Source organism: Oncorhynchus masou, chromosome 7 (genome assembly GCF_036934945.1).
Source record: "Oncorhynchus masou masou isolate Uvic2021 chromosome 7, UVic_Omas_1.1, whole genome shotgun sequence".
NCBI lineage: Eukaryota > Metazoa > Chordata > Actinopteri > Salmoniformes > Salmonidae > Oncorhynchus > Oncorhynchus masou.
Window position 1 is genome coordinate 20201193 of NC_088218.1, and position 26053 is coordinate 20227245.

The window sequence follows — 26053 nt, forward strand, 5'->3', positions numbered from 1 at the left end:
TACTCAATTTAGCTTAAAATGAGAACTCAATTCACTCAATATAGAATTTAATATTATCAGTTAAGATTGGCATTTGTACAACCAAACTTAATGTCAATAAATCAAAAGTCCACATTTAACAGAGCACTTTATTCTTAAATATAAGACACTTGCAGTACACACATCAAAATACTGATGATAATAAAATACAATTGTGGACTGAAATGAAATGTTGGCCACTTTAAATGAAATGAAATGGTTCACTTTAATACATGTACATAGAAAAAAAGCTCAATATTGAAATTCAATACATCTAACACTGACATGGAGGATCTTGTGAAACTGGCGTCTCGCACATCAAAACCACTGATGATAAAATAAAACTATGGCCTCTGTAAAATGACATTTTGGCATCTGTCCCCCCTTTATTAAAAGTAAATGAAAAAAGCCTATATTGCAATACAATACATCTTGGTTTTAAAGAGCTTACTGTGCAGTTTTTAGAATGACAGGAAACAGTATGGGACATTAAACAAAGTTGAATCCTCACAGCTGTAAGACATCTGTATATCAAATGCTTTGTGACAGAAAAGCTCTTTAACATCAACTACATAAGGTCCCTCTGTTGTACACCCAACTCTATATGAATTAAAATGCTCATCAAGACATATTGTTTTGTAGGGCAAATGTAACCAACCAGTAACCTTTCATCGTTAACAACAACATGGTGGATTTTCTGACAAACTTGCATCTCACAATGAACTTTAAGATAAACAACTAAACCTGAACAATACATATTTCCATAGTTTTTGGCCCATTTAATATTCAAAACCACGGTGTCAATTGGTACCTGAAGAGTCTCAGCCATCTCACAGCCCCATTCTACCACATTTAAAGATAAAATTTTACCTGGACCGATCATGACTGTTGATGTCAAATGTCTGCCAACTGTATACTATTTGACTTCGGTGTTTTTTTGCCAATGTTTTTAGTTACATTTATTAAAGCTTTTTCATTGTTTTTGAAAGAAATTATGCTTAGCTTCATAGCGCATGCACCAGCTATGCAAAACCGGTCCAATTTTAAGTGTACGCTTCGGTAGCAGCCTCTTTTTGGAAAAAAATGCTTGAATGACCCATGGTGTTCTGCGATTAAGTGTTTAAAAAAAATTTAATACCCTTTGATATCATTGGATAAAATACAATGTTTAGTATCTGAAGCAACAGCAACAGTAAATACCAGTGTAGATCATTTGGACAAACTAAGTCTCCAAAGAGAAGTGGTAGATTGAGAAGTAAAACACCAGGACTGGATAGCATTTAACCCCAAGTCATCAGAGTCCTCTCCTAAATTCACTGCAGGACGTTTGTTGTTTTGCTCCATGTAACCATAGTTAAAGCTCTTTATTCTCCTGTCTATTTCATTTGATGTTGTGTACTTGTCTATCAAGTGCAGTATTAGCAGTTTCATTTCATATTGGGCCACTCCCTCCAAGATATCATGCATAATATCGACAGGGACATTTTCACATGTATTGAAGTACCTCAAGGAGGCTAGAATGCAAGAACGTTTAACACCCATCACATAGGGAAGACTGGGATTTGTCTCCTTTTTTGGCAGTGTTCTGCACGAAGTGCTCGAGTTCGCATAACTATCTTGGGTGAATCTTGATCAACGTCTGAAAGCCCTCTTTCTCAGCAAGACAGAAGCGGCAACAATATCTGGCACTGAATGGTTTAACAAAAACAAATAAACAGTGAAGACCAAGGTTGTCACCTGTAACTTGGGACAATAGTTCCATACACTGGTTGATCATACAAGGGGATCATAATTCCATCCCTCTCAAGTTCTTTAATATCCTGCACAACTGGGTCAGGTATTTTAGAAAAGCCATATGCTTTAATGTCTTGGGCATGAAATAAAGCAACCAAATGAATATTAAGCAGAAATTAGTTGAACTTTGGAGAAAACTAGACAAAACTAGAAATAGATTGCTCCTAATTTGTCTTCCCCGTTTTGATCCAAGAGGATATGCGGTTTCAAAATCATCATAGAGAAGCTGTATCTGAATTGCTTCTGTTTTGAAAATAGAGAGTGGCTCATGAACAGATCTCCATCACATCAGTCATAAGGTCTTCTTGAACTGGAATCGGTCTACATCATCTCCTTTATATTCATCAACTGTCATGTTTTCAAAATTGGGATGTAAACAAATGCATCAGTAACAACAATTTGATCATAGCCTCCAGTAGTCCAATTGCGTTGTGTATCAAATCTAATACCAAGAACGTATTCACTGGGTCTACCCTTCCCCACTTTTCTGTAAAATACTGTCTCCTCTTACTTTCAGAATTTAATACACCAAAAGGATTTTAATTTTTTTCAAAACACTGATCAATTTTACACTCAATGTCACTTTTAATAGGCTCCACTTTTTAATAGGATTCATTAGCTTCATTATGAATATCGTCAACTATCTCTTCCATGAAAATGACCCAAGAGTTAATAGTTGTTTCACCTACACCTGCCACTTTAAGTTCAGCTATGGTTGCAGCGTAGCTGTCTACAAGACTCTTATCGACAAGGGCTGATTCAGAAGAGGATCTTGTTGATGGCAAGTCATCAAAATGACTCACTGCTACATATTCAGCTGTAGAGGGGCCTTCACCATGATCAGAACAAGGTTCATGTGCTTTATAAAGATGCCTTTTGAACTCAGAAAAAGTGCCATAATCTTGTGAACAACCAGCCTGACCGCATTTAAGACAAAGTGTCTTTCCAGGACAAAGTCCGTGGACCAACTTCAAGTGTTTTGTCAAGGAATTATTTTAGATGAATGATATCAAAACGTTTCTGTGTGAAATGAAAAAGGTTATTTCCTATGCTGCGTTTTAACTGTTTGTAACTTCAAAACTTTTAGTAACTCAAAGCAGCACCCGAGCCCTCAACTCTGCAACCCTAGGATTAACCTTAGCGGTATCAACATCAATTTCATTAATTGTGGTTTGCAAGAAGTTGCACACATTTATCAGATCCTGGTTGTACAAGGTACCAAAGACAAAATTTGCTTTGAAAAGCTCATCAAAACAGGCAAGAGAGTCTGGTGACATACAAGGTATTGCATGTTTGTCAATCACAATGAAGTACTTGTGAGTCACACTCCTCTGGGTCCCCACAGAAAGCAGATAGGGTTGAAGGCTTTCCGTGATGCTCTCCAGATGCCCCTGGATGCTGGTCCCAGTCTGTGACACAATAACTTCATTAGTGTGTTATTAAAATGAGTCATGGTTCGCAAACAGTTTGTGAAAATATAAATTACAGCTACACATGACCTTACCATGATCTGTCCATAATCATCAAAGTAGTAATTAGGATTAGGAATGGGGACAGAATAGTCAACTGTAACCTCACCTTGATAAACTTCACAATGTGGTCACTGGCGTGTCTGGATGAGATTTTTCCTGGTTTCTTGCAGCCATGAGGTGACAGAAGGTGGACAAGGACCAAAATGGATGACATGTCACTGTCCCGTCCTGAAAGTACCTAATTTTCACTGAAAGTTACATCATTCCATTTTGCTTTCAAAAACAATGCTCCCTTCCATTAGTATAATCATTTTATTCCACATACCATTTTCCACTTATCATTACATTTATATTACATTTAAGTTATTTAGCAGACGCTCTTATCCAGAGCGACTTACAAATTGGTGAATTCACCTTCTGACATCAGTGGAACAGCCACTTTACAATAGTTCATCTAAATCATTTAAGGGGGGGGGTGAGAAGGATTGCTTTATCCTATCCTAGATATTCCTTGAAGAGGTGGGGTTTCAGGTGTCTCCGGAAGGTGGTGATTGACTCCGCTGTCCTGGCGTCGTGAGGGAGTTTGTTCCACCATTGGGGGGCCAGAGCAGCGAACAGTTTTGACTGGGCTGAGCGGGAACTATACTTCCTCAGTGGTAGGGAGGCGAGCAGGCCAGAGGTGGATGAACGCAGTGCCCTTGTTTGGGTGTAGGGCCTGATCAGAGCCTGGAGGTACTGCGGTGCCGTTCCCCTCACAGCTCCGTAGGCAAGCACCATGGTCTTGTAGCGGATGCGAGCTTCAACTGGAAGCCAGTGGAGAGAGCGGAGGAGCGGGGTGACGTGAGAGAACTTGGGAAGGTTGAACAACAGACGGGCTGCGGCGTTCTGGATGAGTTGTAGGGGTTTAATGGCACAGGCAGGGAGCCCAGCCAACAGCGAGTTGCAGTAATCCAGACGGGAGATGACAAGTGCCTGGATTAGGACCTGCGCCGCTTCCTGTGTGAGGCAGGGGCGTACTCTGCGGATGTTGTAGAGCATGAACCTACAGGAACGGGCCACCGCCTTGATGTTAGTTGAGAACGACAGGGTGTTGTCCAGGATCACGCCAAGGTTCTTAGCGCTCTGGGAGGAGGAAACAATGGAGTTGTCAACCGTGATGGCGAGATCATGGAACGGGCAGTCCTTCCCTGGGAGGAAGAGCAGCTCCGTCTTGCCGAGGTTCAGCTTGAGGTGGTGATCCATCATCCACACTGATATGTCTGCCAGACATGCAGAGATGCGATTCGCCACCTGGTCATCAGAAGGGGGAAAGGAGAAGATTAATTGTGTGTCGTCTGCATAGCAATGATAGGAGAGACCATGTGAGGTTATGACAGAGCCAAGTGACTTGGTGTATAGCGAGAATAGGAGAGGGCCTAGAACAGAGCCCTGGGGGACACCAGTGGTGAGAGCGCGTGGCGAGGAGACAGATTCTCGCCACGCCACCTGGTAGGAGCGACCTGTCAGGTAGGACGCAATCCAAGCGTGGGCCGCACCGGAGATGCCCAACTCGGAGAGGGTGGAGAGGAGGATCTGATGGTTCACAGTGTCGAAGGCAGCCGATAGGTCTAGAAGGATGAGAGCAGAGGAGAGAGAGTTAGCTTTAGCAGTGCGGAGCGCCTCCGTGATACAGAGAAGAGCAGTCTCAGTTGAATGACTAGTCTTGAAACCTGACTGATTTGGATCAAGAAGGTCATTCTGAGAGAGATAGCGGGAGAGCTGGCCAAGGACGGCACGTTCAAGAGTTTTGGAGAGAAAAGAAAGAAGGGATACTGGTCTGTAGTTGCTGACATCGGAGGGATCGAGTGTAGGTTTTTTCAGAAGGGGTGCAACTCTCGCTCTCTTGAAGACGGAAGGGACGTAGCCAGCGGTCAGGGATGAGTTGATGAGCGAGGTGAGGTAAGGGAGAAGGTCTCCGGAAATGGTCTGGAGAAGAGAGGAGGGGATAGGGTCAATCGGGCAGGTTGTTGGGCGGCCGGCCGTCACAAGAAGCGAGATTTCATCTGGAGAGAGAGGGGAGAAAGAGGTCAGAGCACAGGGTAGGGCAGTGTGAGCAGAACCAGCGGTGTCGTTTGACTTAGCAAACGAGGATCGGATGTCGTCGACCTTCTTTTCAAAATGGTTGACGAAGTCATCTGCAGAGAGGGAGGAGGGGGGGAGGAGGATTCAGGAGGGAGGAGAAGGTGGCAAAGAGCTTCCTAGGGTTAGAGGCAGATGCTTGGAATTTAGAGTGGAAGAAAGTGGCTTTAGCAGCAGAGATAGAGGAGGAGAATGTAGAGAGGAGGGAGTGAAAGGATGCCAGGTCCGCAGGGAGGCGAGTTTTCCTCCATTTCCGCTCGGCTGCCCGGAGCACTGTTCTGTGAGCTCGCAGTGAGTCGTCGAGCCACGGAGCGGGAGGGGAGGACCGAGCCGGCCTGGAGGATAGGGGACATAGAGAGTCAAAGGATGCAGAAAGGGAAGAGAGGAGGGTTGAGGAGGCAGAATCAGGAGATAGGTTGGAGAAGGTATGAGCAGAGGGAAGAGATGATAGGATGGAAGAGGAGAGAGTAGCGGGGGAGAGAGAGCGAAGGTTGGGACGGCGCGATACCATCCGAGTAGGGGCAGTGTGGGAAGTGTTGGATGAGAGCGAGAGGGAAAAGGATACAAGGTAGTGGTCGGAGACTTGGATGGGAGTTGCAATGAGGTTAGTGGAAGAACAGCATCTAGTAAAGATGAGGTCGAGCGTATTGCCTGCCTTGTGAGTAGGGGGGGAAGGTGAGAGGGTGTGGTCAAAGGAGGAGAGGAGTGGAAAGAAGGAGGCAGAGAGGAATGAGTCAAAGGTAGACGTGGGGAGGTTAAAGTCGCCCAGGACTGTGAGAGGTGAGCCGTCCTCAGGAAAGGAGCTTATCAAGGCATCAAGCTCATTGATGAACTCTCCAAGGGAACCTGGAGGGCGATAAATGATAAGGATGTTAAGCTTGAAAGGGCTGGTAACTGTGACAGCATGGAATTCAAAGGAGGCGATAGACAGATGGGTAAGGGGAGAAAGAGAGAATGACCACTTGGGAGAGATGAGGATCCCGGTGCCACCACCCCGCTGACCAGAAGCTCTCGGGGTGTGCGAGAACACGTGGGCGGACGAAGAGAGAGCAGTAGGAGTAGCAGTGTTGTCTGTGGTGATCCAGGTTTCCGTCAGTGCCAAGAAGTCGAGGGACTGGAGGGAGGCATAGGCTGAGATGAACTCTGCCTTGTTGGCCGCAGATCGGTAGTTCCAGAGGCTACCGGAGACCTGGAACTCCACGTGGGTCGTGCGCGCTGGGACCACCAGATTAGGGTGGCCGCGGCCACGCGGTGTGGAGCGTTTGTATGGTCTGTGCAGAGAGGAGAGAACAGGGATAGATAGACACATAGTTGACAGGCTACAGAAGAGGCTACGCTAATGCAAAGGAGATTGGAATGACAAGTGGACTACACTTATCGAATGTTCAGAACGTTAAGCTTACGTAGCAAGAATCTTATTGACTAAAATGATTGAAATGATACAGTACTGCTGGAGTAGGCTAGCTGGCAGTGGCTACGTTGTTGACACTACACTAATCAAGTCGTTCCGTCGAGTGTAATAGTTACTACAGTGCTGCTATTCGGGGCTAGCTGGCTAGCTAGCAGTGTTGATTACGTAACGTTACGTTAAAAGAACGACAATAGCTGGCTAGCTAACCTAGAAAATCGCTCCAGACTACACAATTGTCTTAGATACAAAGACGGCTATGTAGCTAGCTAGCTACGATCAAACAAATCAAACCGTTGTACTGTAATGAAGTGAAATGAAAATGTGATACTACCTGTGGAGCGAGGCGGAATGTTGACCGGGTTGTTGAAGTTCAATTCGGAAGACGTTGGCTAGCTGTAGGCTAGCTAGCTAGCAGTGACTCCTACGTTAAGGACGACAAATAGCTGGCTAGCTAACCTCGATAAATTAAGATAATCACTCTAAGTCTACACACTCTAAACTACACAATTACCTTGGATACGAAGACAGCAAAGACAACTATGTAGCTAGCTAACACTACACTAATCGAGTCGTTGAGTGTAATAGTTTCTACAGTGCTAGTGGACGTTAGCTAGCTGCTGTGCTAGTGGACGTTAGCTAGCTGCTGGGCAGAAAGCAGTGTAGACTACGTTAGGACGACGAAATACGATAATTACGCAATTATCTTTGATACAAAGACGGCTATGTAGCTAGCTAAGAAGAAATTGCTAAGATTAGACAAATGTCTGTTGTGGATTCAGCATTTTGAACCAGGTCTTGCAGGTCGCCTGTCTGTGTGAGGCCATGGCTTTGGTCAATTTATTTATTTTTATTTCACCTTTATTTAACCAGGTAGGCTAGTTGAGAGCAAGTTCTCATTTACAACTGCGCCTGGCCAAGATAAAGCAAAGCAGTTCGATACATACAACAACACAGTTACACATGGAATAAACAAACATACAGTCAATAATCTAGTAGAAAAAAATAGAAAAAAGTCTATATACAGTGTGCAAATGAGGTAAGATAAGGGAGGTGAGGTAATAAATAGACCATGGTGGCGAAGAAATTGCAATATAGCAATTAAACACTGGAATGGTAGATGTGCAGATGATGAATGTGCAAGTAGAGATACTGGGGTGCAAAGGAGCAAGATAAATAAATACAGTATGGGGATGAGGTAGTTGGATGGGCTATTTACAGATGGGCTATGTTCAGGTGCAGTGATCTGTGAGCTGCTCTGACAGCTGGTGCTTAAAGCGAGTGAGGGAAATATGTGTCTCCAGCTTCAGTGATTTTTGCAGTTCGTTCCAGTGATTGGCAGCAGAGAACTGGAAGGAGAGGCAAGTGAGATATAACTGCTGGAGCACGTGCTACGGGGTGGGTGCTGCTATGGTGACCAGTGAGCTGAGATAAAGCGGGGCTTTACCTAGCAAAAACTTGTAGATGACCTGGAGCCAATGGGTTTGGTGACAAGTATGAAGTGTGGGCCAGCGAACGAGAGTGTACTGGTCGCAGTGGTGGGTAGTATATTTTATTTTTATTTATTTATTTTACTAGGCAAGTCAGTTAAGAACAAATTCTTATTTTCAATGACGGCCTAGGAACAGTGGGTTAACTGCCTGTTCAGGGGCAGAACGACAGATTTGTACCTTGTCAGCTCGGGGATTCAAACTTCCAACCTTTCGGTTACTAGTCCAACGCTCTTACCACAAGGCCACCCCTTTGGTGACAAAACGGATGGCACTGTGATAGACTGCATCCAATTTGTTGAGTAGAGTGTTGGGGGCTATTTTGTAAATGACATCGCCGAAGTTGAGGATCAGTAGGATGGTCAGTTTTACGAGGGTATGTTTGGCAGCATGAGTGAAGGATGCTTTGTTACGAAATAGGAAGCCGATTCTAGATTACATTTTTGATTGGAGATGCTTAATGTGAGTCTGGAAGGAGAGTTTACAGTCTAACCAGACACCTAGGTATTTGTAGTTGTCTGCATGTTCTAAGTCAGAACCATCCAGAGTGGTGATGCTGGAGGGGCAGGTGTGGGCAGCGATCGGTTGAAGAGCATGCATTTAGTTTTACTTGCATTTAAGAGCAGCTGGAGGCCACGGAAGGAGAGTTGTATGGCATTGAAGCTTGTCTGGAGGTTAGTTAACACAGTGTCCAAAGAAGGGCCAGAAGTATACAGAATGGTGTCGTCTGCGTAGAGGTGGATCAGAGAATCACCAGCAGCAAGAGCGACATCATTGATGTTTACAGAGAAGAGAGTCGGCCCGAGAATTAAACCCTGTGGCACCTCCATAGAGACTGCCAGAGGTCCGGACAACAGGCCCCCCAATTTGACACACTGATTTCTGTCTTGAGAAGTAGTTGGTGAACCAGGCGAGGCAATCATTTGAGAAACCAAGGCTGTTGAGTCTGCCGATAAGAATGTGGTGATTGACAGAGTCGAAAGCCTTGGCCAGGTCGATGGATACGGCTGAACAGTAATGTCTCTTATCGATGGCGGTTATGATATCATTTAGGACCTTGAGTGTGGCTGAGGTGCACCCATGACCAGCTCGGAAACCAGATTGCATAGCGGAGAAGGCATGGTGGGATTCGGAATGGTCAGTAATCTGTTTGTTAACTTGGCTTTTCAAGACCTTAGAAAGGCAGGGTAGGATAGATATAGGTCTGTAGCAGTTTGGGTCTAGAGTGTCTCCCCCTTTGAAGAGGGGGATGACCGCGGCTGCTTTCCAATCTTTGGGAATCTCAAACGATACGAAAGAGAGGTTGAACAGGCTAGTAATAGGGGTTGCAACCTTTCGACAGATACTTTTAGAAAGAGAGGGTCCAGATTGTCTAGCCCGGCTGATTTGTAGGGCTCCAAATTTTGCAGATTTTTCAGAACATCAGCTATCTGGATTTAGGAGAAATGGGGGATGCTTGGGCAAGTTGCTGTGGGGGGTGCAGGGCTGTTGACCGGGGTAGGTGTAGCCAGGTGGAAAGCATGGCCAGCCGTAGAAAAGTCCTTTTTGAAATTCTCAATTATAGTGGGTTTATCGGTGGTAACAGTGTTTCCTAACCTCAGTGCAGTGGGCAGCTGGGACGAGGTGCTCTTATTCTTATAAAACTACAGATGTGCCCATAGATGAATAATTGCTCATTCAACAGGTCTGCCCCTCGCAGTGCAGAACTTAACTAGGCTATTATACCACCAGAGTTGAGCTTAGGAGAGATGGCAGAGATGGTAGGCATAGAGACATGTTAACAGATATTTTGTTTGAATAAAAACATCACCCGACAGTAAAACAACAATTTAAATATTGACATTCTGAAAAATGTTTAAGGTGTAAGAGTCCCGGAGAGTGAAAAAGGCTAGACTTCGTTTTTTAATGTACTTACATAACCAAACTTGCTCCTAGGATCGGACAGGTATGGGAACAAGGCAATGATGCCCTTCAAGTTTGGCATTTGTTTGAACTGGATATTTTGCAGTACTTACATGAGATAGACGATTATCCTCGGCTGTCTTTGTTGTAGCAGGACTCTGCTGCAATATAATGGTGTCATTGGAGTCCCCCTCATTGTCTCCACTGTATTTTGATAAGGAGCTGCTTGCAGAGGAGCTCAACGAATCTAGCACTCATGTAAACATTTAACTGGTGTGATTAACACTGTAATTACAACACAATTTAGGTGGAAACATCCATTATTATGATTAGAGGACTTTTGTTAATGACAAGGGAATGCAAAAATGTAACATTTTGAATTGATTAGGCCCACTACTGTTCTAAAAGGGGTGGGTGAGGTGAGCACAGAAACAAAGATCATTTTAAAATATCAAAATGAGAAAAGAAAATCAGCAGATATTTTATTGGCAACTGTGAAGACAAAATAAGATTGCACAACCTTATTGATTAAATATGTTGTGTATTTTTAGAGAAAAACCAGAACAGAAGACAGAAATCAAGAGGTCATCTTTACGTGAACATCCGTAAACCCAAAACTGGCTTAGTGCTCCTTTCCACGTCAATTCCAATTATATGCAGCCTACAGCCTGTCTACTACTGCCACGTACTGAATTATTAGAACAGCAGACTGAGTATTATAGCAATACGCCACAGGTAGCTATCAACACTGCGCTCATTGTAGAGGCATCCAAATGTTAGTATCACTTATTCTTTAAAACCATGAATTACCGGCAAAGACAATGAGCGCAGCTACAGATGAGCATAATTAGACAACTCCCAAAACAGATACCAATCTTAAACTGATCTGTGATTTGGGGAGGCGCAGGTTTGCGTTGTATTCATTATCAGCAAGGTAATTGGCAATCAATTTGACAGTAAATATAAAGTAAGTATATTTAAAGTTTGTCAGTATAAGTATGTTGTTCCATAGGATATTGTGTGAAATTTGAAACGTTTGACTCACCACAATTCAAAAAGGATTTGAAGGTCAGTTGCCCCTCATAACACATGTACTTCCGACAATCCCTGTACTTCCGACAATCCCTGTACTTCCGACAATCCCTGTACTTCACACATACAGCCTGCATCCTTGATGACAAGAAAAAAAAGTTCATTTGAATTGCATTAACACAAATATGCACAAATTACAAGAAAGCAGTGGTCTGTTTAGAGTAAAACACACGTGTTGCATCGACCTGTACATTGATAATAGCTAATACTGCTCTGTTGAACATTTAAAGCAGGTGATGCACCGATCCACCGGGCGTACATACTGTCCATAAACCACTAAAAGTGGTATAACTTAATGTTACTGTAGCTAGCTAGCTAATTAGCTCTAGCCAGATGCTCACATTAGCATCTGACTTCGCAAATAGTGCTGTAACAGTTAGCATACACTACAATGCTAGCTAGCTGAAATGTTGCTCAACAGTTTCAATTGGCACACAAAGTTAACCAATAACAGTGCACTTACCTGGAATTCTAATTAAGTTTAGAAATGAAGAAATGATGTGGTCTGTGAATGACTTCTGATGTTCGGTGGATCCTCGCTCTCGATCTGTCCACTCTTTCCATTCGCGAGACACTTGCAAATGGACGGTGGCAGCAAAATCTACATTTAATCAACATTAGTGGGCGTGGTCATGCTGTTTTACACTCTCCAGTTTTTACTGTGTGCATACCTCGAGTAACAAGCGCTTGCGTATGAAGCAAAATCAATCAACCTATGTGTCAGGGAACCTACATAAGCTGTCTTAAAGTGGGACTATAAGGACTTTAGGGTTTCCTCCCTCCAGTCAATAAATATGTGTAAATCCTACTATAATGGTGGCTTTAAAGGGGAATGGCAGTGCCCTGGCTGCATTAACTCAGGAGCTTCTAGCTGTGTAGATTAGAAGCAGCAATTGAGGGGAGATGGAATACTTTCTGCAGCTGTGGAGCCTTTGAAAAAGGACTGTACCTTATATGATCAGTGGCTAACCAAGGCAGAGGTCAGAGATGCATGCCCACTTTGAAACACAATAGGCTGCGATATGCATGTGTTCAGCAGAGAGAGAGAGCGAGAGAGAGAGAGAGCGAGAGAGAGCGAGAGTGTGTTTGGTCGTGTATGCATGAAAAGATATGTGCGGCCCTCCGTGTGAATGTGTTTGTGTGTGAGCCAGAGATTTTTCGATTATACTCGTTATCGTTTTGATTGTTCTGTGATTAGTCTAAGCATTTTGACCCAGGTGTGTTTGCTTATGATATGCACGTATTGGACTACATCATATTTACTTTGAGACATTGACAGGCCCACAAGAGAAAATGGAGACATTCTTAATGTGAGCTATAATAGTAAAAAAAAAAAACATAACAAATTATATTTTCAAGATTTCCTGATTCAGGACCAAATCCTAACTGGAGAAATGTGTGTGTAGCTCTTGGGTGGTATTTTCCCTTAACATTAGGCATCAATTTCCCTAAAAGACACAGGTCCCCGACAGTATATACAGTGTTTAAAATGGGGAAACAAAGAGTAGTCATGCTATGTTGTAGCAATATGTATCCATTCATTGACCCTTGACATTGAATAAGGAGATGTGAGAACATACAGTCACAATTTGTATGTATTTTCAATGTTTATGGCTACCACTTTTCAAGTTTTGAAACTAATATCCAGCGCTACACACTTCTTTGCGTTCCTGCCTCACATTTACGTGTTTGCGGTGACATCTTCATCTTTTTTTATTGTGCGGCCATTCGGAGGTCGCAACTACTACTTAAAAAGGCTCCAATTCACCAAGAGTCGAGGAAAGGTCTTGCCTTCCTCTCTAGCTTTAATCACGCAGCAGCCCTCAAGTTCAATTGCACATTTAAAATTGCACATTAATTCCACATATTTTCCCCCATTGACTAATCATTGAAAGCTCTGCATATGATATTGGAATCATTAAGAGCGTTCGTTAGCTCACAGCGCTGTTGATCTCTAAAGCTAGAGGATTTGCCTGCTGGCATGCATGGGAGATTACACACATTCTTTGGCGGTGGTGATCTCGGCTGTAGGGGAAGAGAGAGCAGGGAGCGCGTGCACCAGAGCCCCTTAGTGTTTGGGCTGGTTGGCTGGATGGACAGGGGGGTGGAGAAGAAGAGAGAAGGAAGGAGAGAGAGGGGAGCGATCTTGGGTCACGCTATAGGCTGAATAGAGCAGTGGGAGGAGGTGTGGTTTAGTTTTACATGAGGTTATATGATTAAAATATATGACACACACACACGGGCCACTCGTACACACATAAAGTTATAGCTGAAGGAAAACGTTACAGTACTTAACTTACACTAATAAAACTTTACAGTAATAAACCATTCTGTGATTGAATTTGTCAGTAGAAAAATTGGGCCAATGTGGTTTTGATTTAATTGAAGCCATGTTGTCTTACAGGCCTGACTGGGGTAATGTCTACAACCTCTCCTTAACAATCACATTTGCTTGATACCAGAATTGTTTTGGTTCTATATGTTATGTAACAATGACGTCATCTATACCCTCAACCTCAAGGGTTGAACTCAGTTACCCTAATGCACACATTGTTATGTAGTTACAGTTTGGAGTTTGTGCTACCCTGTCTTCAACATAATCTACCTCATATGGCCCCGCTTCACTTGATTAGCAAGCAAGTATGTTTGTCACGAGCTGGAGCTGGTGTGTTGTCACAGTCCCACATATTTGCAATTTAGAATAGTACATTGGAAGCACACCATCCCCCTAAAGAAACACAAAATATTTTGTAATTGTTGATATGACCAGTGGTAGTTACCTCCCCTGTTTCACCGTGGTTTATTTTATAGTATAGTCTCTCCCTGACAGCCATGCTCGAGATGAGATGAAGGCTCACAATTGATGTGCTTGGATAGTTAGGCATGTTTTTTCTTCTTACTGAATGCTTATGATACACGATCGTCCTCATTAGCCCCCCAGTTGTCTTCTGATAACTTGACTTTTGCTAGTTGACGTACCAGGATGTTCCCCGGGCTATTTTCTCTCAGCCAGCGAGACGGATGGACCACGGCAGGTGGAGGGGTCCATCAATCCTTTGTCTCTGACAGGCCAACCAGAGTTTAGCTAGCCCAGCGGCGCTGTAATTGCAGGCAGATGTTCGCCTTGCTGTGGTTCCAGCGCTACACGAGTAATCCATTACCACGTCAGAGTCAACGGGACTTGTAAAACAAAAACATAAAGAGTAAAAACAATGATGTAAAAAGGAACATTCCTTTGCTGCAATTGCTTAACACATTTCCCTCTTTTACATTTTTTTTTTTTACATGGGCCACGGTATCAGGCGGCATCCCTATGCAAAATTGGGATTGGGATGTTTCCTCTTCAGATGTGCGATGTGGTATCCTCATCTGAGAGGGTTGGAGAGCCGACCGTCATTTTCAAAAGGCAACACATGTTGCCGTTAGTTACATGTGCGGCCTGTCCTCTCCCTGTGGTGTGGATATGTTTGTGTTGGGGTGTTTCAAGGTTTGTTTTTACATGAATTGGATTCTATTTCATAATACCGCATAGAATACACACGCAGTAACAATGGATTTAGAAAATTAGAAGGGCGAGAGTTGATGACAGGGACATCAGCTGTCACTGATTTCATCTGTTCACGGTCACATTCGCATGGGGTTGTTGTTATAATAAGAAATCCTCAAGTGAGGTCTGGAGCATACTGGTCAGTGGTGCTAGAAAGGTTGAGCAAAAGTTCACTTGGCAATATGAGGTGGTTGTCTTATTGTATGATGTATACAGTTCTGTTTAATGCTCTGTATAACGAGTGATAGCCTACTGTACCTTCAGCATAAGAAACAATCACATTGTTTAAAATGTTCTCGTAGATGGATCAAATTGGTTCATTTGCAAGATTTGGAATTCTCATTCTAAAGTTTGACTTCACATGATTCTGTACAGGCATATGCATATGAAACCACTTGAAAGGGACCAGAGTGGTGTCAATAACCTATTATTGTCCCGGCATAAGCGAGATTACGCGCCGGCCCGCTGCAGTGGAGGCTGCTGAGGGGAGGGCGGCTCATAATAATGTCTGGAACGGCGCGAATGGAATGGCATCAAACCATGTGTTTGATGTGTTTGATACCATTCCACCTATTCCGCTCCAGCCATTGCAATGAGCCCATCCTCCCCAATTAAGGTGCCACAAACCTCCTGTGGCCCACTAATTCATCTGACTGGTGAATTGCTTAGTTAGGTTCAGAGCATTCTGCATTGTTTGTTTGCTGTGGTTTAATGGGTGATGTCGTAATCTTTTGTCCTGCAACCAACACTATGGACATGTGTTGTCAATACAGTCATATCAGAGGATTCCCATTCAAGTCAACATTATTTTTATACACTCTCTCACCCATTGAATTAGAATGACTAGAACGGACGTTCAAGTCGACATTCCGGCGGCCATATTGAGTGTACCTCTATTTCTATGCTCTCACCTATAGGCTATGACTGTGTGTTGATCCCTAGAGTGACATACTACACCTCATTTCTGGGCCCAGATTCTTCTGGTCCTTTGGATCAAATGAATGTGTTCTCAATTAAAGCAGTAGGTTTGTACCTGCCAGGGTCTTAATAGAATGAATCTAATGGAGAGAGAGGAACATGTTGTCTTTGACAGAGTGCCAACCAGGGCTATTGTGTCTTCCCAACTTTAAATTCACTGGTTTTCATGCAGACAGCGTGTTATGAAAATCACCATGAAATGTTCGATTGTATGATGTAGTTGAAGTTACTGTGCAGTTTGCTACTGCTGATGGTTGCTGAGTTGTTGAAGATTATTTTAGGTCACTGCATTTAGCTGAGAAATGAGAGAGAGCATATGGAACATTCCAGTTGGTCTTCTAATATGAAAACATGCGCATTGATTCAACTGATGATGCTCTTTCTTTACTATGTGTCCATTCAGTGAGGTCAGTAGCGTGGGCATGTTTAGCGATTGAGCGTTCGTTCAAGGGTTGCCATGGTGATGTTTTCTGCATATCCCGGAACACTTGAGGCTCTGTGTATACGTTACCATGGAAACACACATATTCTTTTGCTTCAATTTGTGCAATTTGTCCTCGCTCATTGAACAGAATTAAAAAGGTGCATACGCCCACCTCATTAGCCGAGCCATCCCAAAGCTATTTAGACAAGGGCTGCCCTGACAAACAGTAACACGCCCACACTCTCACACAATACATCACATAGGAGAGAACAGAGCCTATAGGTTGAATATTGTCATGAGTCAATAGATTTTTTTTCAGCTCGGATTTGAGAGTCAGGAATAGCCATGATTAGATGAAGATGTTGATCCTCCCTCTGTACATTCTATACTTTGTTTAACGAACCGCCAGTCTGCCTTAAGGCATTATTGTAGACATGCCCTTTATATCACAGTAGAGTAATAGCCTACCCTACATGACAGTCATTGGTATGCTACAGTTAACCTTTCTTCTTGCAAGACTTTTACACTTTTCAAAGCAATATAATTACTACCTAAGCCAAGTTGTTAAGTGACAACCTGAATAAGATTATAGTTCGATAACAGGAAGTGTTTTCTTGCACATTGTCTGATGATTGGTTGAATAGAGATGTTCAAAGCAAATGGAATAACTCGATTGCAGTACACGACCATTTTACAATTCTATTCTCATCCCGCTATTAAAGCAAGCTCAAACATGATTGAGACCTATGACAATGCACTACTGAAAGGCAAGGTAAGAATCAACTTGCATACAGTAAGCTTATTGTTTCAGCTCTATGCAGTTGGCAAGGAAGTTGAATTGATTTCCTGATTTCACTGGGAAATCACATGGAATTGATGTGTTGAGGACAACTCATTCTGAGTGACAATTTGTACTCGTCCTATTGGCAGTATCTCTGGCCATGAGGTCTACCTATGTCGAGGGTAAACATGTTTTCAGGCGCAGAGTGGATATGATAATATGTGAGTAGTGGAAAACACACTAAGAGTGTGGAGGGAGGCAGCCTGGTCGGACCCTGTCTTTATATATCTTTATATCTGGGACCATGTGGGACCCAGAGCTGGGTGGTGGAACAAGAGTTGAGATGGTTAACAGGTTTGGGAGATGTAGTTCCTAGTCAACTGTAGTCCTTAGCCAAGTGTGAATAGAGTGATTATGAAACACAAACTGACCGATATTGATTGGTTCTCTGGCAAATGTTTACAGTATGTACAGGGGAGAGGATAAAATTGGACAAGATCATTTTTCTTCCTGAGGTTGTTAAGGGAGCAGCCATAGTAGATATTTGACCCCTTTAATTCACCCATGGCTCTGACAAGGGTCATGGCTCTGACAAGCATGTTGAATTGTTTTGTAGCAGATTAGTTGTGTACACTAAGCACTGTCAAAGTCAACTGGCTTTCCTGTTTACTGTATTGTAAATGTGCTCATAGAGACTAGAATTGGAGTCTGAAGAGAACTCCCAAGTGGTGAGGAGGGAGCAGCATTTCTGAGGTACCAGCGTTCCATAGCCATTCCATACATGATCCATAGATGGACTCGGGGGAATTGGAGCTCCGCCATCGCATTCAGCCCCCCTGCCATGCCTAAAAGCTCAAGAGAGTAGCAGCCCCTGCTTTTCCAGCTGTTCCCCCCCGCCCCCCCCTTCAAAGGTCCCCCTTCCCTTCACCCCTTACGGCTGTTTCCTGTGTGTGCAACCAGTGGAGGGGACTGGAACGGAACGAGCTCCCTGCCATTACCAGTGGAGGGGACTGGAACAGAACGAGCTCCCTGCCACCACCAGTGGAGGGGATAGGAACGGAACGAGCTCCCTGCCATCACCAGTGGAGGGGATAGGAACGGAACGAGCTCCCTGCCATCACCAGTGGAGGGGACTGGAACAGAACGAGCTCCCTGCCATCACCAGTGGAGGGGACTCCGAGCTCCCTGCCACCACCAGTGGAGGGGACTGGAACAGAACGAGCTCCCTGCCATCACCAGTGGAGGGGACTGGAACGGAACGAGCTCCCTGCCACCACCAGTGGAGGGGACTGGAACAGAACGAGCTCCCTGCCATCACCAGTGGAGGGGACTGGAACAGAACGAGCTCCCTGCCATCACCAGTGGAGGGGACTGGAACGAGCTCCCTGCCACCACCAGTGGAGGGACTGGAACAGAACAGAGCTCCCTGCCATCACCAGTGGAGGGGACTGGAACGGAATCACCAGTGGAGGGGACTCCCTCCCTGCCACCACCAGTGGAGGGGACTGGAACGGAACGAGCTCCCTGCCATCACCAGTGGAGGGGACTGGAACAGAACGAGCTCCCTGCCACCACCAGTGGAGGGGACTGGAACGGAACGAGCTCCCTGCCACCACCAGTGGAGGGGACTGGAACAGAATGAGCTCCCTGCCATCACCAGTGGAGGGGACTGGAACGGAACGAGCTCCCTGCCACCACCAGTGGAGGGGACTGGAACGGAACGAGCTCCCTGCCATCACCAGTGGAGGGGACTGGAACGGAACGAGCTCCCTGCCACCACCAGTGGAGGGGACTGGAACGGAACGAGCTCCCTGCCACCACCAGTGGGGTGGGGAACTCACAACAACAGTGCTGTGGTTTCATCCACACAGGGCTAGACGCTAATGACTAACTATTGGAGCGAGTGCATCTGGCTGTTCCTCTGCATGCTCGTTAGCTAGGAAGTATCAGGGCGGGTGAGAAGCCTCTGTCCTCTTAGTACAGCTGTGTCGATCTTCTATTTCCACCTCCTTGTGAAAACCACTGTTCTGGTGGATGATGCTGTTGTTCCTCTCAGCTGGCTGGGGCGTTTTGGAAGCACATGGTGGGTATTGTTGTATCTTTAAGCAGGAGTGAATTCAAAGTTGTTGCACAAAACTAGGCTTGCATAAGAACAAATTACAAGCGAAATAAAGTTCTATGACGTACTAAGGCCGGTTCAAGGAGGTGTGTGTGTGTGTGTGCGTGTGTCAGATTTAAGACGTTGTGGTTGTGCCAGCAAGTGACCACTCTGCAGAGCTGCCTCCAGAACAAGATTCATGATGAAAAATGCTGACCTGCTCTGACCTCTGGCTATTTTATCTTATTTTTACCTTTATTTTACTAGGCAAGTCAGTTAAGAACAAATTCTTATTTTCAATGACAGCCTAGGAACAGTGCGTTAACTGCCTATTCAGGGGCAGAACGACAGATTTGTACCTTGTCAGCTCAGGGATTTGAACTTGCAACCTAGTCCAACGCTCTAACCACTAGGCTACCCTGCCGCTAATACATCAGTACTCTAGCTCTGTCCTCTCTCTTCACCAGCTTGTAGGGATGACAGAGGGAAATGCAGAACCATAGACCCATTGAGGTGATTTATGAGTTCATCATGAAGCTCTTTTTGAGTTGACTGCTAGTCAAGCCATCTACTCTCGTTCCTCCCCTTTCCCTAACCCACCATATACAATACTGTCCTCTCCACTATGTATATATATATTGTATATACAGTGGGATCCAAAATCACTGGCACCCCTGCACTGGCAATGCATAAACAATACTTAAACAAATATAAACAGTGTAATTTTAGAGAGAAACTCAAAATACCAACATGTGAAGAATACTGTACTTTATTAATGTTTCAATGGAACCCAACAAAATCATTTATTGATTTAATTAAAATCAATGTCCTCCAAATCAAGGTTTCACAAATAATGGCACCCTTAAATATTATTGTGAATAACATCAACCAAAATTAGACCAGGAATTAAATTCCACTTATTTAAGTTGATCTAGGTGTTATTAAGGAACTATATTGAGCCAGCCTTCGATCATTATGGGCATCACGGTCAATTGTACAACATAACAGAAAATATCTAACAACGCGGTCAGGTTATGGTGACAGTATCACTGATGAAAGTGGTAACAGTTGAGGTAGTCTTAAATAAGAACAGCTGGTGCTAGCCACTCGCTCCGGTAGCTAACAAATGTTCCTCTGCCAAGTGACAGAATAGAAATCTCTCCCCAGGGTGACTTCACCTGGAACAGCCTGTCAGGGCGGAGTGTACGGCTGACGCCGACGGCCATCCAGAGCCTGTCGGAGCTGGAACGGACCTGGCTACAAGAGGTAGCCTTCAACAGGCTCCATCAAGACTATGACCTGGGCTGTCAGATCACCATCCCCAAAGGTAAAGTATCGAGGTGTTTTTGTGTGTGTGTGGGTGTGTGCGTGCGTGCGTGCGTGCGCGTGTGTGAGCGTGTGTGTGTGCGCGTGCGCGCGTGTAAATGTCGTCTGTCTGTCTGTCTTCCTTTCGAGTCCGTCCATCCGCCTGTCTGTTCATATGGCTAGTCAGTCTGTCCCTGTGGCAATGCTACAAGCGTTTTCACAAACATATGCCATCAACATCCACCTTGGACCTCTCCGAGACCAATATCAAACTGTCGAGCAGACAACCGTGAGCTTCCCCTCCACAGAGTGTGTTTGGAGAAGCTTTAAGCACTTATGATTTGAGATGTAAACCTCAGTACACATGTTTTCCTATACAGTACATCTAGAAGACTCAGGAGTGAACTTCCTGTCTTATGTAGTGTCACGAAGACACTTACACATGAAGATGTGTAGCCCTTTCCACTCAGTACCATAGGGCCGTAGCCTGCTGCTCTGTTCTAAGTCATGCTCTGTGGAGAGCTGTATATTAGCCAGGGCGTGCATTCCAGTCAAAAGTTCTACCTCTCCCCCGGATGATTTAATGCGTTTGTCTGTGTTCCTTATGAATTCCAGAACCCCTCAGGCATGTGTTACTGAGATATTTCAGCACACTGACTGTGGGTTTTGTTTATCTTCGCCTGGGGTTGGGTTAGCCGGTGTTTCGCTGAGGCCCGGAGATCCTTGAAAAAATAGAGAACAGAAAAGCAAATGGCTCATTGGATCGTTTCACGAGTCGTTGGAGTGGGGAAGAGAAAGAGGACTGGAGATTCCTGGGATTACTGTCCAACTTTGTAGAGTCAACTGACAAGAATCCAAACCATTTCCTCTTCTTTCTTTCTTTCTCTCTCTCTCTCTCTCTCTCTCTCTCTCTCTCTCTCTCTCTCTCTCTCTCTCTCTCTCTCTCTCTCTTTCTCTCTCTCATTTTCTCTCTCTCTCATACACCTTCCTCTCTCTTTCTTTCTGTCACACACATACTGTCTCCTGCTCCCTTTCTCTCATGGCATCTCTGTCTCATACCCCCCCGCTGTCTTTCTCCAACTCCCTTACTATTCTTCACTCTTGTTCTCTCGTACTCGGTCTTCAGATATTCCCATAACGATCTGTAGGTATGTCAAAGCATAGTTTCTTAGCAACCTGTTCTATGTACCTGTTCCAAGAACAGATTTGACTGAGTCAATGGGAGAAAAACAATCCTTGTTAAGATTATAAACCAATCATAAAAGAGCATAACCACGGGGCACAGATGTCAATTTAACATCTATTCCACATTGGTTCAATGAAATTTAATTGAAATGGTGTGGAAACAACGTTGATTCAACCAGTGTGTGCCCAGTTAATAACATCTCGACTGTTTTGAAGACAGATTAATCGACTGTTTGATTAGAGGTGCTCTGGCTATAGACACAGTTTTGAGGTATTTCCCTAATAGAGTTCCAACCCCTGGTCCAAGCTGCCGGAGGTTTCCTGTGCATTAATCAAAGTTCTTGCTCGGAGTCATAGATCTTGTTGACAGCTGACAAAACACTTCTTTCCCTTCCTCATAACGATTCAGTCCTTTTCAAACTGAAACTCATATTTGGATCCACACTAATTCAAAGCATGATGTGAAATTATCCAAACAGTCCACAGCTGGTAATATCTTTTCTTGTTAAGTGCAGTGCTGTAACCTTGATATAACAGTATAATAATATACTATAAAATATATTTTACACTTTTACCAGGTAAGTTGACTGAGAACACATTCTCATTTGCAGCAACAACCTGGGGAATAGTTACAGGGGAGGGGGATGAATGAGCCAATTGTAAACCGGGGATTATTAGGTGACCGTGATGGTTTGAGGGCCAGTTTGGGAATTTAGCCAGGATACCAGGGTTAACACCCCTACTCTTACGATAAGTGCCATGGGATCTTCAATGACCTCAGAGAGTCAGGACACCTGTTTAACGTCCCATCGGAAAGACAGCACTCTACACATGGCAGTGTCCCCAATCACTGCCCTGGGGTATTGGGATATTATTATTATTTAAGCCAGCAGTGGTATGCAGGGTGGTATGCTGCTGGCCATTGAAGGGGCTCATTCTCTACCTTTCTCAGGGTTAAGTTTCACTTCCAGGATTGAGCTCAGGTGAACTGGAGCCCTGATTCCTTATGGGATATATATTATAAAGTGGGTGATTTGAGCCCTGAATGCTGATTGGCTGATTCCTTAATAATCCCTCTTCACAGGAAAGCCTGAGGATCAAGAGGAAATGAGAATGTCCTATGTTTCTTTCCTCTTGATCCTCTATTGATGAAACCACTGGACCAGAGGCTGGAGATACTCATCTGTCATCTTTATTGCTGCAGTGTTCTGATAACCAATGCTCTTTGAAGCCACTGGCTTGATCATCTCCAAAATGTCCGACATACATGCTAATGGAAAATATCACCTAATGTGACAGCAGGTCAATGTGTGGATTGTTATCAGTGTGTACAGATAAATGACAGTTTTCATTATTTTCTTTATTTTTCTCTCTCAGATGGACAGAAAAGGAAGAAGTCGCTGAGGAGGAAGTTGGACTCTTTGGCGAAAGAGAAAAATAAAGATAAAGGTATATTAATGTGAAGCCCTCAACATGGTTATCCCTAGTTACCACATCCACAAAGTCATAAACCCTGCCCATTTCTTCACTTTCTCTTGTTAAATGTTTTATTTTAAATCTAACCTTAACCACATGGCTAACCTTATGCCTAACCCTAACTTTAAATTAACCTAAATATAAACCAATTTTTACATTGCCAATTTTGACTTTGTGTCTGTGGTAACTAGTGGACCCCCCCAACAATGGAATTTTATGGAAAGACGAAGTGCTTTGTACTGTACATTTTCCTGCTGTGACAAACTCTTCAAATTAATATAACAGATCTCTAGGCTATGCAGGCAGCATCCTCCTTGGTAATGCAATTAACACTGTTTAACAAGGCAGACATTGAAAGCGGTCCCTTCACTATTGATGCTTCAAAATGGACTAAGGAGGCATAAGGATAGTGGAAATATTGGAAAGATAAGGACTGGGTGTCTTTTCAGATGCAAACTAGAACCAGGGGTTAGGGGGGAGCGCTCTAGTTTACATTTTTTCTTTGGGTTTTTCTTTTTTCTTTTTATGCTGTCACTTACATTTAGTTTTCAGGGAAAACAGAACCTTGTCAGTCTCCAGCCCTACACTCTTAGAAGAAAGGGTTCCAAAAGGGTTCTTCGGCTGTTCCCATAGGAGAACCCTTTTTGGTTCTGGGTAGAACCCTCTGTGGAAAGGGTACTACATGGAACCCATAAGGCTTTTTGCCTCAGAACCAAAAAGGGTTCTCCATTGGGGACAGCTGAAGAACCCTTTAAGGTTCTAGATAGCACCTTTTTTTTAAGTGCAGCCTCAGCCCCAGGTGAATAGCAGAGTGGCTATGAAAACACAGACATATTTACGAGGGGAGGAGGAGGGATATTTTTAGCAAAGTGGAGCGACTCCTTGTAAGGGGACTGGGCTGAAATACAGCCACTGTGCCTGCATCACAGACGGCATATTTGGCAATGTGCTAACTACAGATCTGATGGAAGGGAACTCTCCAATAGAGATGGAGGTAAAAACCACTCCAAGTATCTTCCACATTTGCTCACAAGCTGTGGGGAACTTTCCTTGCAGTCAGTTTATTTGTTGGAAACATGCATGTATTTCAGGTTCTCTTTGATGCTGGTGGGCAACAGTAACATCAACGTCAGCTCTGCCCGTTGTACACAGTACCAGTCCAAAGTTTGGACACACCTACTCATTCAAGTGTTTTTCAATTTTTCAATTTTTCAATTTTTTAATTTTTTAATTTTCAAAACTATGAAATAACACATGGAATTATGTACTAACCAAAAAAGTGTTAAACAAATCAAAATATATGTTATATATAGTAGCCACCCTTTGCGTTGATGACAGCTTTGCACACTCTTGGCATTCTCTCAACCAGCTTCACATGGAATGCTTTTCCAGCAATCCCACATATGCTGAGCCCTTGTTGACTGCTTTTCCTTCACTCTGCGGTCCAACCCATCCCAATCCATCTGTATTGGGTTGAGGTCGGGTGATTGTGGAGGCCAGGTCATCTGATGCAACACTCCATCACTGTCCTTCTTGGTCAAATAGCCCTTACACAGCCTGTAGGTGTGTTGGTTCATTGTCCTGTTGAAAAACAAACAATTGTCCCACTAAGCGCAAACCAGATGGGATGGTGTATCGCTGCAAAATGCTGTGGTGGCCATGCTGGTTAAGTGTGCCTTGAAATCTAAATAAATCATTGACAGTGTCACCAGCAAAGCACCCCCACACTATCACATCTCCTCCTCCATGCTTCACGGTGGGAACTACACATGCGGAGATCATCCGTTCACTTACTCTACATCTCACAAAGACACAGCGGTTGGTACCAAAAATCAAGAATTTGGACTCATCAGACCAAAAGACAGAATTCAACCGGTCTAATCCCAGCTAGCAATGAAGAATCGGCCTAGAAGTGGCCCTCTTTCGGGGGGCTTGAATTGATTGAATCAGCCCGGAATCGGGTGTCGGACTCGGCCGTCTACTGGAATTCAGCCGACTTTGCAGGCATCTTACCAGAATCCCCCAGAAGCGGCCCGATGCAATTGTGCGTCGCCTCATGGGTCTCCCAGTCACGGCCGGCACGGGTCTCAAACCAGCATCTGTAGCAACGCAGTTCGCACTATGATGCAGTGTCTTAGACCTCTGCTCCACTCGGGAGGCTCCAGCCACAAAGTTTTTAATGCTAATCAATTGCCTTGCAGAAAGTATCAAAACTATACTAAAATACTACACAGGACTCTTAAAGAATGTAATTTAAATGTTAATGTCACACCCTGACCTTAGAGAGCCTTTTATTTGGTTAGGTCGGGGTGTGACTAGGGTGGGTACTCTAGTTTTTGTATTTCTATGTTGGCCTGGTGTGGTTCCCAATCATTGTCTCTGATTGGGGATCATATTTAGGCAGCCTTTTCCCACTGGGTTTTTGTGGGATCTTGTTTTTGTGTTGATGCCTGTGAGCTCTACAGAATGTCATGTTTATGAAGAAGATCTGTGAAGCATTTCTTTGGGCTGCAATTTCCGAGGCTGGTAACTCTAATGAACTTATACTCTGCAGCAGATGAAACTCTGGGTCTTCCTTGCCTTTGGCGGTCCTCACGAGAGCCAGTTACATCATAGCGCTTGATGGTTTTTGCACTGCGCTTGAAGAAACTTACAAAGTTCTCAACATTTTCCGGATTGACTGACCTTCATGTCTTAAAGTAATGATGGAATGTCGTTTCTCTTTGCTTATTTGAGCTGTTCTTGCCATAATATGGACTTGGTCTTTTACCAAATAGGGCTATCTTCTGTATACCACCGCTACCTCGTCACACCACAACTGATTGGCTCAAACACATTAAGAAGGAAAGAAATTCCACAAATGTACTTTTAACAAGGCACACCTGTTAATCAAAAGGCATTCCAAGTGACTACCTCATGAATCTGGTTGAGAGTATGCCAAGAGTGTGCAAAGCTGTCATCAAGG

General features: G+C 44.1%; 1 protein-coding gene across 3 annotated transcripts in view; it reads left to right on the forward strand.

Annotated features, from left to right (window-relative positions):
- LOC135543486 (rho GTPase-activating protein 6-like) overlaps positions 1-26053 on the forward strand; it is a 90401-nt gene that overhangs the window by 49003 nt on the left and 15345 nt on the right. For all 3 annotated transcript variants that reach the window (XM_064970787.1, XM_064970785.1, XM_064970788.1), the window contains exons 2-3: positions 20290-20449; positions 22990-23061. In XM_064970787.1, the coding sequence (XP_064826859.1) occupies positions 20290-20449; positions 22990-23061 (232 nt within the window). The remainder of the gene's footprint in view (positions 1-20289; positions 20450-22989; positions 23062-26053) is intronic.